This window comes from Culex quinquefasciatus, chromosome 2, assembly GCF_015732765.1.
Source record: "Culex quinquefasciatus strain JHB chromosome 2, VPISU_Cqui_1.0_pri_paternal, whole genome shotgun sequence".
Classification (NCBI taxonomy): Eukaryota; Metazoa; Arthropoda; class Insecta; order Diptera; family Culicidae; genus Culex; species Culex quinquefasciatus.
Window position 1 is genome coordinate 205,196,392 of NC_051862.1, and position 12,025 is coordinate 205,208,416.

At 37.1% G+C, this 12,025-nt stretch overlaps 2 protein-coding genes across 4 annotated transcripts; both read right to left on the bottom strand.

Annotated features, from left to right (window-relative positions):
* Positions 1–417: 417 nt before the first annotated feature.
* LOC119768015 (zinc finger protein 816-like) lies at positions 418–3,524 on the bottom strand. Of its 2 annotated transcripts, XM_038258285.1 has the most exons (7): positions 3,398–3,524; positions 3,288–3,336; positions 2,726–3,194; positions 2,354–2,664; positions 972–1,068; positions 692–916; positions 418–630 (listed from the first exon to the last, which is right to left on the bottom strand). In XM_038258285.1, exons 3-7 carry the CDS (start codon positions 3,173–3,175, stop codon positions 568–570), a joined length of 1,146 nt encoding a protein of 381 aa, XP_038114213.1. In that variant the 5' UTR covers positions 3,176–3,194; positions 3,288–3,336; positions 3,398–3,524; the 3' UTR covers positions 418–567. The 2 variants fall into 2 exon arrangements, with proteins under 2 accessions (XP_038114213.1, XP_038114212.1); XM_038258284.1 differs by having other exon boundaries at positions 3,288–3,524.
* An 849-nt stretch (positions 3,525–4,373) lies between these two features.
* On the bottom strand, positions 4,374–11,350 carry LOC6045417 (zinc finger protein 709). Of its 2 annotated transcripts, none has more exons than XM_038254398.1 (13): positions 11,257–11,350; positions 10,404–10,821; positions 10,240–10,344; positions 9,670–10,173; positions 9,298–9,612; positions 9,150–9,242; positions 9,009–9,089; positions 5,442–5,519; positions 5,317–5,361; positions 5,096–5,257; positions 4,852–5,040; positions 4,712–4,795; positions 4,374–4,650 (listed from the first exon to the last, which is right to left on the bottom strand). In XM_038254398.1, the coding sequence occupies exons 2-13, from the start codon at positions 10,803–10,805 to the stop codon at positions 4,477–4,479; spliced, it is 2,232 nt and encodes a 743-aa protein (XP_038110326.1). In that variant the 5' UTR covers positions 10,806–10,821; positions 11,257–11,350; the 3' UTR covers positions 4,374–4,476. The 2 variants fall into 2 exon arrangements, with proteins under 2 accessions (XP_038110326.1, XP_038110325.1); XM_038254397.1 differs by having other exon boundaries at positions 10,404–10,806; positions 11,257–11,349.
* Between the last annotated feature and the right edge of the window lie 675 nt (positions 11,351–12,025).

Genomic DNA, 12,025 nt, shown 5'->3' on the forward strand with positions numbered 1-12,025 from the left:
ATGGCGGACGCATTTCTGGCGTTCGTCTGGGGGCTTGCGCCAGCCATCTGGCAGAATTTCCCCCAGATTTGCCCCAGAATTCTGCCATGATTTCTGGCGAATATGACACAAACCGGTCGGGCACAGTTCAACCGATTGAACCGGTTGATTTTGTTGCCAGACAGCTGGCTGAAATTCTGCCCGATTTTCGCCAGATTTATCTGGCGTTACGCAAAACATGGCTAGAATAAGTGTGCCAAGTGTGTCTGAACTGCACGACAAACGTCCGCCTGTGCCAGACACTCAAATTTACCAGATTATTTTCCGAGTGGGTTAGAGAGCCTGGAGCTTATTAGAGAACAGCCATCTCAAACCAAAAGTACGAATCGAAGCACGAGAACTGTCAAACGAAGGTAGCAGTCGAGCAAAAGACAAAGGTTTTTGCCCGAATTATTTGTGAAAAAAAACACATTTATTTAAACTCATTATTTATCATGATTTCACTCAGTTATAGATAATCAATCAGAACTGTTATGGCAGCCATAATTGCGCAGTGACATATTTAAAAAAAAAGGAACTGGCTGAATTTTATGTCTGCTTTTTTCTATGGGCCAGTATATGTTTGCGAAGTTCCGTGTCCCTTCCGTAACACTAGAAAGCAAAAATATGTTTCGAAACATTCCAAAAAACTAATGTTTATCGGTAAGCTCACCTTGCCGCACTCGCCACACTGGAACGTTCCATTTCTTACGTTTTCATGCCTCCGGATGTGCCGCTCACACCCGGCCAAGTCCAGAAACGTCTTCGGGCACTCGGAACACCGGTAAAGGTTGGTTGTTTCCGCTTCGCTGGGAGTGACTGGCTTCGGTTTGCCTGCAGTTGGCTCGCCACCATGGGATCGTGCGTGTCTCAGCAGTTCCGAGTTGGTTCCGTACAGCTGCAAGGGTGCATTGATTTGAGTTGTGTATTTTTAAGATAGAAGATTTCGTTACCTTTCCACAGGTATCACATTCGAACGTTTTGTTTCGAATTGCCGAATGTCTCTTAATGTGCTGCTGGCATAATCGCCGCAGTAAAAACGCTTGATTATTGCGCATTTTGCACTTTACCAGAATCTTGCGCAATTATTTTCATCACAGTATTTTTTCATCACAGTGATTTTTTTTCACAGTGATGACGATGATATCCGTTGCTATGGCAGGCTGTTTATTTATTTATTTTTGGAAGTTCAGAAAGCTCGTCCAGCCCAGAGAAAGTGTGTTCCGACTTGTTCCGACTGTGGAATCGCGGTCTTTGGTGCCGGGATGCAGCGGTGTTGCGCCGGCATCTTGGCTTGCGATGAATCTTTGGAGTCAAATAACGGCTTGTTGCTGCTTCGAGCAGGATTCCGCTGCCGGATGTCGAGCGGGTGTTGCTGGGCTTCCGCGCGGCTAGGCGTCTTCTCTCAGTGACGGTATCGGCCAACCCAGCACCTAGCTGATCTGTTTGAACCAAGAGAGGAAGCTCCCTGACGATGATGGCGCGTTCCGCGCCAGAGGTGAAAATGGTCCACGCCAGAGATGAAGATGGTCCGCCAGAGGTGGAGATGTATGGTGGACGTTTTGATGCAGGCAATGCCCCTATGCACTCACAAGCCTGGACCGACCAAAAACCGTGGGTTGCCGAGGTCCTGCGGATTATTGACTTCCGCCGGGGCACTTCCTTTTCCGGGATGCAGAGCGTGACCAGTACGAAAACGGTACTGACACTGGGACACTTGACTAACCACACAGACGCCTGAATGGCAAAAGATTCCGATCTTTGCAATTCCACTTCTCCCTTCTAATCTTTTCCTGAAGGAAACTCCACCATTTTCCAATCTAACCCATTTTTGATGCAGTTTCGACGCAGCCTGTCTTAATTGCAGTGGTACGCAAATCCCTTCGCTGCTAGTGTAGTGTGTAGTATTGTAGGTTGAGGAATTATGTTAAAAAGTAAAGGTTCGTTCAAGAACTGTGACCAACGGTTACAAGATTGCCGATATAATTATGGCCTCGAGCTTATTAGAAAAAATAACCGGTAAAAAACCCCAAAAGTGTCAACTACAAAAATCGATCCAAGAACCTTTAACAGACCATCTCAAGACTTAACTGCCACGGCCACCACAGCTTGGTGACTAGATTGGGGTCAGAAGACGATGCACTGCACATGTTTTGTTTTGATGTTGTGATAAAAATTCAGTTTGCCAACTGTGATGAAAATAATCCCGCAGCACTCTACTGAGGTGCAAAGTGCGCAAAGTTGACAGTTCTCAGTCCTGCAAAGCAGTGTGATGAAAAAATCTAGGCCTAGCACGATTGACAAAAAACTCTAGAAATTGCTGCAAGGCGCAATACACTCGCCGCATTTAAACATACCATTCTCCTCCACAACGTCATATTTGGGCAACTTTTCGCACTGCTCAAGCGTAACGTGCTGCCGCAGTGAATCCTGCTCGAAGAAACACATGCTGCAATATTCACAACGGATCATGCTCTGCAGCTGCCGCTCGTGAGTCAGCAGATGGCTTCGGTAGCTGTCGTTGGTGTCACTCAACGTGGGACATAGCGGACATTTCCGGATCCGGTTGGCCACGGCTGACCGCGCGCTGCTCTGAAAATGCACTCTGTGCACGTGTCGAGTGAGATCGCGCCGCGTGGCAAAGGGCTGAAATGGTGCGACTGAAATGAGGTACAATTTACAAAGAAAAATCTTTCTTTCATCTTACTCTTTCACAGTAACTGCACGGGTACTTAATGTTTTTGATATTGGAGTGTCTCAATCGGTGGGTGTTGTACGATCGTCTGCAGTTGAAGGTTTTGTCGCATTCTTGACAAAACAGATCTTTGCTCCCATCAGTAATCCTCGAGTCATCCGATGCGTCTTCTGATTCGTTTATGTCCTCGATAATGAGCTCCTCTTTCACTATCGTTTCGCTGGAAAACTGTGTGACTTCGATTTTTTCCGGTTCCTGTTTGGGACGACGAATGGCCACTACTGGGACTAAAATGACCTTGGTATGGTCCGCATTCATGAAGCATAAGGAAGTTGTTGTCGTTGGTTTAATGACTTGAGGATTTTCCGGAAATTCTTTTTCCAACTTGATTGTTGTTGAATGCTCTGCACTCTCTTCAACTGGTTCTCTTTTTATTATTTGTGATAAATTTGCTTCAGACATGTTGTGATCCACTTAGGTCCTATTTGGTGAACGATCAATTGATTTTATAATAAAAATTCAATTTTTTATAATTTAATTTTTATAATTTTAATCTTAAGAACTTTTCTACTACCTCCTATATTTTACAGGTTTCCAATGCAGATATGTAAGACCGTTGAAAACTGAAACATCCCAAAATGTACATTTGATACAAAATAAGCTAACAAATTTCCAAACACTGACTCTTATTCGAGAAAAGTTCACTCTTGAATGAGTATTTTAAGTACACTTTCGAAAAACGAAAACGTAAATTTTAGCTCAATTTTTTACGAAAATTACTACTTGGCTTTGATAAGAGTATAAAGCTCAAATTATAAGAAACTTAAATATGGATTTTTTTCGAAAAAAAACAGCTGATTTTATTATGATGCACTTTGCTACACCGTAAACAAAAATCATGAATTGCTGAGTTCGTTATCCCACTTTTTCATACGAATTTTTGAGTTCAACTAATATAACACTTTTTTGGTTCACAACAATTTAAAAAAAACTGGGAAAACGAACTCAGTTGATTGTGGTTTTGGTTAAGCGTGCATGCATCAAAATAACAAAAGCACGCAACCTGTTCTTTTACACGAATTAGTTATTTTACTTTCGAGAAGCGTGTAACGCTGCACGCTTTAATCAAAGTATGCTTGTTAAACGCTACTCATGATTGAGTTGTAAAAGCAAGGGCAAGATTAATTTAAGCAAACTTTGCATGAATCTGAGTAAATTTCATAAAATTTTCATTGAAGTTTACCCATTTCTGAACATAAACACTAAACTTTCTGATCAATCATCATTTTGCAGTTTTCCGCCTCGAAACACAATTTTCAGAGAAATCAACAAAGGATAGTTGCTTGCTAATTTTTATACGAACTATTTATTACTTTGAAATAGTCAAAAACATTTTATGTCAGCTGTAATTTAAGGCCAAAGTGCTGATAAGCCGATAACAGAAATGCGATAAAAAAGGGTATATTTCTCTCATTTGCTCAATTATTTTTTTGCAAATGAAACTTCAAATTCTTCGATAGAAAAATAAGCATTCTGGACATGAAACACTTGCTTATGGGTAACCATTATGAAAATAAATAATTTTAAATTTTGATTCAACCATCAGACTGATAGGGGCGTTACATCTCTCAAAGTTGTAAGAACAATCAAACTAGACAAATCGTGTTTAATTCAACTTCGTTTTATTTTATCACAAAGATGGCTCGTTTTAAAACACTCCAGCCACCGGCAGTTTTATTCCGTATCTCATTGCACCCCAACCTCTAGCCCTGGATATGTTCTCGAACATGCTCCTTGAACAAAACCGTAGACCGGATCCAAATCTTGCACAGCGGACATTTCCGGCATACTTTGGGGCGTCCAACTTTGCGTTTGCGCTCCTCACCGCCGAAACTAGCCTTATGCTCGTTCGCAGGCTTGCGAGTCAGGGGTTTCAACTGTCAAAAAAATAAGATTAATATTTTTTAAATAATCAAGAATGAATATTGTCATCCTTACCGGTTGGACTGTGCCAGGACTGCCAACCTTGTGCTTGTGACCGCGTTGTTCGTGGGAAACTTTTTCATTCATCGAGGCAAATCCCTGAAATGCATAAATATTTAGACAATGCAAATCTAATTTGTACAACACGCGCCTACCTTTTCACACGGAATGCACCAAAACCGGCGCTGGTCAACATTTCGATGCCGGCTTTTATGGGCCTTAAAGCTGGCATACGAGGTAAAATGTTTGGAACATCGTGCGCAGTACGTGAACGATTTTTTGTTTGGTCTTCCAACCTTTCTACGAAGCTGACCCAACCGTTCCTCCTGTTTTAGTCCATTTACCTAAAAATAAACCAAAATAAATATTTTTCCCGATTAAAGTTTGTCAAAAACTAACCTTTGCAACGTTTTCGACTTTTTTGGGACGTCCCACCTTCCTACGCACGTGCAGCTGTGGTTCCTCCTTTATAACAATCAGCCGAGAACCATTCCGAGATCCTTTGGGTCGGCCAGCCTTTCTGCGTACGAGTTGGAACGGTTCCGGTTTTATTTCGATCGGCTGAAAGAGAGATAAACTTATATTTAGCTGACAAAAAAAAAAAAAACAACACGACTTACTTTTGGACGCTCGTGCAAGGTTGGTTCTGATTTCAAATCAGGTGGCTAAAATACAAAAAAAAAACAAGTGTATTTTTCCGAACATTGTAACATTTTAATGATTGAACATGAAAAAAATAACTTACATTCGACACTCGTTTTCGCAACTGTCTGATACCGTTTCCACGCTCGTGCAGACTCGGCTCTGACTTCACCTTGGGCAACTAAAGAATTAAATAATAAAAAATAACAGATTAATTGGCAACACTCTTTTAACCTCGCTTTTAACCTTTTTTAAAACTCACTTTTCTCAAAGAAAAAAAAACATAGAAAAAAACTGAAAATTTCAAGACATGTTTTGAACACCTCGATTAAGGTAAATTGTAATATACACCATATGTTGTTTATACTGTGTTCTTTAAAGTAAAATTTTTAAAGTTAAATTAAATTTTAAATTGTTTTTTTTTTTATTTTAAAATTTAAAATGTTGAAATAATATTTCATGTGATTGTCTTCATATTAAATTTAAAAATACTGTAATATGTTCTGAAGTTATAAATTGAAATTGTCTTTATTTCTATTTTTAGTTTTTGACATTTTTATGTTAAAAGATCTATAAATTTTCAAATTCGTTATTTTTTTTAATGTTTTTTTTTGTATTTTTGAGTTTTCCATTGAAAAATACTTCACAGTTCTGTTTTTTAATTCATAACATCCGAAATCCTTGAATTAAAAATAGCGGAAAATAAAAAAAAACTAAAGGATTTTAAAATTTTGAATTCTTAAACAAAAATCTTGAAATATTGAAAGCCAAAAAAAAACTTCAAAATTATATTTTTAATTTGAATAAATAAATTTGAAATCTCTAAATTTTTAATTATTTAGAGTTTATTTTATTAATGCAAAAGTTTTAAGGACCTTTAAAAAAACTCTAGATATGAATATATATTTTTATATAAGTTTTTACAATTCTGTAATTTCGGAATACATTCGTCCGGCTTCAGCTGAAGATTCATGCTGTCCCACATGTTTACAATATTTTAATTAAAGAATTTTGAGATTTAAAATCTACAATTTAAAACAAATAATTTTTGATCTTTTTTTTGTCTTTACACTTTTTTTTATGTCTCATTTACAATTTTAAGGTTTATAAAATATTGTAATTTTCTTATTATGCATTGATTTTTTAACAAGGCTTTCTAGTTAGAAATTAACCAAATCATTCTAAGTATGTTAACATGGCAGCTGGGGGTTTGTTTGCATCAGATTACCTATCCCTTTCTAGCAAAAGTTTTTTGTCAGGCGACTTCTAGTTGTTCTTTTTTTATATATATGTCAGCCAACATACTTACTAGGGCTGTGGCAGCTTGAGCTCGCTCATTGTTTGCATTAGGACACCGTGATGAGAAGTTCGTTATTTTTTGGTTAAATTATATACTGCCTTAAAAACCTCATTATATTTTAAAATATTAAAAAAAATCTGAAGTTAGACATTCAAATTGTCTTTATTTAAATTTTTTAGTTTTCGATTTTTTCAAATATTCATGTTAAAATATCTTCAAATTTTCAAATCCGTTCATTTTATATATTTCTTTCATTTATTAATTTTTAAACTCCTTGAATTATTATGTATTTCATTGAAAAATACTTTACAATTCCGTTTTGGAATTGTTAACATTTAAATTCTCAAACAACATACAAATTCGGAAATAAAAAAAACTCTAAAACAAAAATCTTCAAATATTGAAAGCCAATGAATAAATTTTAAAATTTTATTTTTAATCTGAAAAAATCTAAAATATATATTTTCATAATAGTTTTTAGAATTTAAATGTTTACACTTTTTGAATAAAAGAATTCTGAGATCTCCATTTTTTTTTATTGAAATTTTTGCTTTTTTTGTGTTTTTACACTTTTTATAATTCTCATTTTCAATTTTAAGGTTTATAGTTTTTTTTATATATTGATAATTTTTAAAATCCTTAAATTATTTTTTTTTAAATTTAAAGAAAACATATTTTCAAAATCATTTAAATCTATTTTATTAGTTTGTTTGAAATTTTTAAGTTCTATATTTAAATGCATTAATTTCCATTTATTTGCTCCATGGAACCATTGACCTATGTAAGACATAATATTTGATGACGTATCTAGGCCGGAAGTTAAAATATTGATAAAAATATCTTCTTCATCGGATTGTATAGGTTTTGCCTTCCTCACCTCAATGAGGAAAGGCTATAAAAGCACTCGAAAAATGAACTTCTTAATTCGACCTCGTAGACCCGCCTTCACGTATACCTATCGACTCAGAATCAAATTCTGAACAAATCGACGCCAACATTTCAAAAAGCATCATGTACAAACCATGCGTTTTGAGAAAAACGCATTTGAATGTTGAGCATCCATTTTCAATTCCCATTTTAATATAAAAGCAAAATAAAATGTTCTAATGATAACAAACGATGAAAAACGTTGCTTTTATTGATACTTGATCATCCAAATTCAATAAAACATTATTTCCGTAGTTTTATTTGAGAAAAACAAACATAACTTCTTTTGAAATCACCAACGTCTATATCACCCTGCTGTCATTGAGGGGGACGCTTTGTTATGATTCGTTTTTCTTCGCCGAATGTACATGGCGCTTTTTTCATGTTGCTTTTTTTTTCGTCACGAGGTTTATGTAGCCTTTTGTTTGACAGGTTGACAGGGCTATATAAACAGGGACTGCTGATGGCAGAGATTTTGTATATGTTACTTTATTTAAAATCATGATTAAACAGACTTTACTGAAGTAACTTTTGCTCATTTTTGGTGGAGAGGTAGCTTATTAGGAGTACTTTCAGAATAAGCAATAACCCAGAAAGTGTCAAAATGTACATGATGCCTTTTGAAATGTTACCGTCGAAATGTCTGTGCGTGTGTCTGGATGTGAGCCCGTGCACCGAAAAATATGCACACGATTATCTCCGGACTGGTTGGACCGATTTGGACCGTTTTGGTCTCATTCGATCCGTCTTGGGGTCCTTCAAGACCCTAGTTAATATTATGAAGTTTAGAAAAGTACTTCAAAAGTTATGCTTAAAAAACAATTTTAGCTAAACTTCGGAAGATTGTAAAAAGGGTGGTTTTTGTAAGAAATACTCTCATGATATATATTGTTAAAAGGGTATTTGAAAGACCTTTCCAACGCGTTCAAAAGATTGAAAATCTGACAACCCCATCAAAAGTTATGAGCACTTAAGTGTTATTTATATACTTTTTTTGGCCGGATCACAAAAAGGTGTCCGGATCTCCGGATAGTTGGATAGGTAACCAAAAGACCTTTCCAACGAGCACAAAAGATTGAAAATTTGATAACCCTATCAAAAGTTATAACTACTTTAGTGTTTTTAATACACTTTTTTTAGGCCGGATCTCAGATATTAATAAAAATAAGTGTTATTTATACCCTTTTTTGATGCTGTGTAATGTATTCACTTTATGAATGCGAGGAAGGCACCAACCGCCTAATGGTGGATTACGTTACGTTTTTTTAAAATGATTTCCAACACATATGACATTTTTCGAGGATAAAAAAAAATGAGACGAAATTTCGCAACTGAGAACTCCAAAATCTGTGGTTTGTAGCGCGAATGGTTCCGAGGAAGGGAATGGTGGTTGAGGGTAAAAAAAAAGTGAGGTTAAGTCATCATTTCATGGAATTAACTTACGCTCGAAGAGTTCCGCGATCCTTTGGGACGTCCAGCCTTTCTACGTACGTTCAGAATCGGTTCCGATTTCATTTCAAGCGGCTAAAAATTGACGTTAACAATTATTTTATCGATAAGACAAGAAAATAGTAATGGTTTCACCTTGCTAAGTTCCGGATCTAATTGATGGTCAGCTGGCATAATTTCAACTGGATTCGGCCGATCTTGATTGTACTCCATTTTGGTTTCAACGTGCTGGAAATTCAAATTTGAGATTATAATTAGCTTGGCCAGCGAGGACGTCGCTCACCTTGCTGCGCTGGTTATGAACCGGGAAGTGAACTCGCAGATCATCCTGCGTAAGGAACCACTGCTTGCACACCGGACATTGGCGAGATCCTTTGGGTCGCCCCTTCCAGTGACGAAAAGCTGGCGATTTTTGCTTGCGTTGGGTCTTTTTTGGGCTTTCTTTGACGTCCTGTTGGCGGTGTATGTCTTCCAGAATGATCGTGCATGGTTTTGGCTGATCAATTGGGTTCATTTCGCTTTTCAGGACACTTTTGGACGGGATCGTTCGATGCTTCCGCATTTCGTGAGATTTTAGCTTTTGGTTCGAACCGAGGATCTACAAATGATGGAAAATAATTAAAATTTAATTCAATAAATTATTAGGGAAGGTTACCTTCGAGCAGTAAGTGCACTTGAAGTTTCCTGAATCAATTTTAGCGTGTCGTTTTTTATGAAGTTTGTATTGCTGGGGTGAGGCAAAGTGTTTGTCGCATATGGCGCAGCTCAGAGCCGTATCAATATCCACCGTTGGCAAGATTTCATTCTCTTGCATGCCATGATGCCGCTGCAGATGCCTCTGCAAACCCGCCGCGGTGTGATACCAATTCTTACATACCGGACATTGTTGGGCATAGTAAGGTCGCACTCTAGCAGGCCCCGTGGTTCGGGAACTCTTCTTTGAAGCCATCGCGGGCCTGATCTCCGTCGAACTGTGCAAGACATCAACCAGGGATGTCTCGTAGTCGTCAGCTTGGTTGCCGTCCTCAAATACATACTCTTCCTTCACGATCACGGAACTCGGGTTGGCCACTTCTTCGTCGAAGGTTTCCAGAAGGAAGTCGAAACTATCGCCTTCCAGCTGGTCATCTTTCTGCTGGTTGCTTTCTAAAGCTGAAGGCTAAAAATAAAACATTCAAGTTTGGTAAGTCTCCATGATCGTACTAACAATCCTTCAAATACGTACAACTTGGTTTGATTCGACCTGAACTACCATTTGTGAAGAAGCATCGAAAGCCATGCCATGGATATTTGTGTAATGTTGGAGTAAATGGTATTTTGTAGTATAAGACTATAAAATATTTAACACAATTTCGTTTAAACAATTACAACTTTTAACCTGAAACTCACCCTCGCACACGGTTGGCAGAAAAACCTTTCATTCTTCTTATTTAAATGTCTCCGAACGTGCCAAAAGTAGGTATTTTCCTTCTCGTACGATTTCCCACACTCGGCGCAGTTAAACAAGCCGTGCTCGTCACGATGCATCGGAATCGCCGTGAGTCGTCCATGGTCGCGACCCGAGGGCTCTTCCACGGGCCACGGAACAGCCTCCGCCTCCTCCGGGACAGGAACTTCGACCTCAACCTGAAACTCGCTGGCATCGCCGACTGTATCGCTCTGGTTCTCATCGGCGGGCTGGTCGTAGTAAAATTCCTGCAGCAAGTGCTCGTAGTCGTGCAGTTCCAGATCGTCGTCAATTATGAGCTCCTGCTTGATTATGGCGTTGCAGCTTGATTCCATTGGGTCCATGCTGAAATATGGGAATCTAGAAAAAACAAATATTTATTTATGATCCAATTTTGTGCCTTGATATGTTTTTATGAACTAATAACTAATAATTATTTGATTATTATTAATTTTCCACAGTTTTCAATTAAATTTACCTAAATAATTTGTAAACAATTATAATTGAATTAAATAAATTAATATGCAATAATTTTCTAATTGAAATTGAAGTTCAAATGTACAGAAAATTTAATTTATTAACTCATTTTAAAGAACATAACAGCACCTTTCAAATGATATGCCTTTTATTAGTTCCGGACCAAATTTTCATCAATTTTATTAACATCCGGCGAAAAATAATGTAAAACAATGTGCTGTTGTTTTTATTATTTCTTTGAACGGAAATTTATTTCTCCGAATAATACCATCAAGATTATTACAATGTTTTTTTTAGACTGTTATTAACAATACTTACCTACTGTTATTAAACTATTAAAAACTGAATATTTTCACAAAATAAAAAACTTTTACACTGCAAGTGCCGTGTTCCACGGTTGTTTATCATTGGAGGCTCCAGGAGCTGTCAAAATTGCCGGTTTAAAAAAAAAAATAGGTCAACATTTTGTTGACAGTGTAAAAGTACTCAGCCATTTTTTTGGCGCCAAACGAGAAAAAAAATCGACTGGAATACACGCTGGAGTCAAGATGCACATTTTAGTGAACAAACCTTTTTTTTTCAATGTTGTTCAAAAAGTGTTTTCGTTCATTTGGGTAAACATACACAAACATCCAAAATTAGTTAGTTTTGATAAAACCGAAATTTCTCAGGAATCAGGAGCAAGTGAAAAAATGAATTCACACAGGTTGTTTTGAAAATTTACTCTAGAATTTAAAGACATTTAAAAAATTAATCCTAATACATTTTAGAATGAAGGCTAGGGTTACAAGAAAAATGGAACATTTTGGAATTACCTGAATGACAACCTAAACATTAATTTCGGTGCTAATTTTTAACAAAATTTGTTAATGCTTAGGTTCTGGGCTCGCTGTAAAGCGTTGTAGTTTGAATGGAAAAATCGCGGAAATGTATTACAAAAATCATCGTTTTAAGGCTCTGAAAGGCATCATTCTTGATCGGTCATTTGGCGGCCATGTTTGTTTTAGAAAAAAAAATCAAATCTTGATTCAGAATGTATCAATCAAAAAATGGCAGTGCGTGGCCGAATGGTTATACTGTCCGCTTT

Excerpts from the sequence above, each read along its gene's own strand:
- LOC119768015 (XM_038258285.1), bottom strand. The coding sequence starts at position 3,175 with ATGTCTGAAGCAAATTTATCACAAATAATAAAAAGAGAACCAGTTGAA. Across the intron at positions 1,069-2,353 it reads ATGTTTAAATGCGGCGAGTG|TAATCAAGCGTTTTTACTGC; the intron begins TATTGCGCCTTG and ends CAAAATGCGCAA. Across the intron at positions 917-971 it reads AATGTGATACCTGTGGAAAG|CTGTACGGAACCAACTCGGA; the intron begins GTAACGAAATCT and ends GCACCCTTGCAG.
- LOC6045417 (XM_038254398.1), bottom strand. The coding sequence starts at position 10,805 with ATGGACCCAATGGAATCAAGCTGCAACGCCATAATCAAGCAGGAGCTC. Across the intron at positions 5,258-5,316 it reads CCTTGCACGAGCGTCCAAAA|CCGATCGAAATAAAACCGGA; the intron begins GTAAGTCGTGTT and ends TCTCTCTTTCAG. Across the intron at positions 5,041-5,095 it reads AAGTCGAAAACGTTGCAAAG|GTAAATGGACTAAAACAGGA; the intron begins GTTAGTTTTTGA and ends GTTTATTTTTAG.